The sequence below is a fragment of the Cyprinodon variegatus genome, unplaced genomic scaffold (genome assembly GCF_000732505.1).
Source record: "Cyprinodon variegatus isolate N-32 unplaced genomic scaffold, C_variegatus-1.0 Scaffold1760, whole genome shotgun sequence".
NCBI classification, from domain to species: Eukaryota; Metazoa; Chordata; class Actinopteri; order Cyprinodontiformes; family Cyprinodontidae; genus Cyprinodon; species Cyprinodon variegatus.
Genome location: NW_015152213.1, coordinates 6,419 through 8,131, shown reverse-complemented (window position 1 = coordinate 8,131; position 1,713 = coordinate 6,419). Strand labels below are relative to the sequence as shown.

The window sequence follows — 1,713 nt, the reverse complement described above, 5'->3', positions numbered from 1 at the left end:
TTTATCAATCGCAGCAGGACGCTCTCTGACTGAAACGTCTGAAAATACAATTTCAGTTCAGTTGTGCATTTATTGTATTATTCAACTCCAACCCCAGTAGGGGCGGCAAATATGTTATGTAGTGATATATTGTTCTGTGAACACACGTGTGTGAGGAATTGCTGAAGAGTCAATGAGTCAATGCAATCATCTGGTTTTCCTTAGATAGAAACCTTTGAATCGATCTGACTGGATGATCTGTTGAACTGTAAGGTGCCTTCAGATGACATGTTGTGAATTGGCGCTATAGAAATAAACTGAATTGAACTGAAATTGAATTCTGCATCCTTGTCACAATTAAAATATGTAAATATTACAGAACTGGGTTGTGGATTGATTCCTGTTTCCTCTCTGGCATTAGATCTCTTGTAAATATCAGGCTTTGCTTTAGAATGAACAACAGCGCCCTCTAGTGGACGAATTCAAATACTACAATAATGAAAACAATTCTAAACAAATAATCAGCAACTAATTGTAAGTTGATTATTTGTTTACATCCCTGATACAATACATACTTTCACACCCTCCACCCCAAACAGCACTAAGTGTATAAGATAAATTACAATTTGGCCAAAAAATGAATAACAAAAAAGGTTGGGGGAAAAAAAAAGCACAAACTAAATACATGTTAATGCAGATATAGATGTACACAACTTTGGTAAGTAACCAAGCCGAATTAATTGTGTGGAATGGAAAAAAATAAAAGAATAACACGTAATAAGATAAGGACTAGATTTTATTAATGTGAAGTTAGTCTATTTCCTCTGAGATTCCAGCAAATTTCCAGAATGTCTACTAGCCGCTGCTGACTGCTTCCCTTGTCCTTTGCAGATGTGTTGTGTTTCGACAACAGCTACAGCATCCTCCAGTCCAAGAAGGTGAGCTACAACGTGGAGGTTATCCCTCCTCCGGAGGAACAGGTGCAGCCCCCATGCAGCAGAGGGGATGTGAGACTGCAGTGAAGACGGGGACTCCTGAAAGCTTCCCAGCTGTCGACAAGAAAAATCCTGAGATTAAACCTCAGCATCTCTAAGAGCACTGTGTTTAACTTTCTAATTGGTTGGATCCTTAATTGTGGAGCTAATTTATACAAGGATGACAAGACTAAATGCAGCGCATGAAACTGAACTGTTGACTATAGAGGCAATAATAAGGAGTCAAGCTGACAGTTTCTTCAAGCATATGTTGTCCAAACAGGAGTAAAGTAATGTTTACGGCTTTAATCGAGTTCTATTAGCTGGACTGAAGACAAACAAGGCAGGGGTTCCCAAATTGGGGGTCGGTCCCCCCTTGGGGGTCAAGAGATGCTACAATATTACATTACTATACATTGTGATGTGATCTCTGAGGTATATGGAGGACCAAAATATACCATGAAATAATTATATTTACGTAACACAAAACACAAATCTTATTTTTCTCCTTAAAGAACAACTCTTCATCCTTTACTGCCATCTACTGGTCAGTTTGGAACGTAGATAATGTAGAAGAAACCATCTGACTGAACTTCAATGGGATTTTGGAGCGATAGTTTCTAATTATGTTTATAAACAGTAAGACCTTTTCATTTCCACATCTCCCTCTCAACTGATTCAGATGGTAATAATAATAAATAGGGATGCACGATATTAGGATTTTGGCCGATATCCGATACGCCGATATTTTAAAACTCAT

The 1,713-nt window shown here is 38.1% G+C and overlaps 1 protein-coding gene across 1 annotated transcript in view; it reads left to right on the top strand.

Annotated features, from left to right (window-relative positions):
- Window positions 1-1,707, top strand: part of LOC107104481 (SEC14-like protein 2) — a 28,630-nt gene extending 26,923 nt beyond the window's left edge. Inside the window, exon 11 of the mRNA XM_015404479.1 lies at window positions 871-1,707. Within this exon, the coding sequence (XP_015259965.1) occupies window positions 871-1,001 (131 nt within the window). The 3' untranslated portion in view covers window positions 1,002-1,707. The remainder of the gene's footprint in view (window positions 1-870) is intronic.
- Window positions 1,708-1,713: the final 6 nt, after the last annotated feature.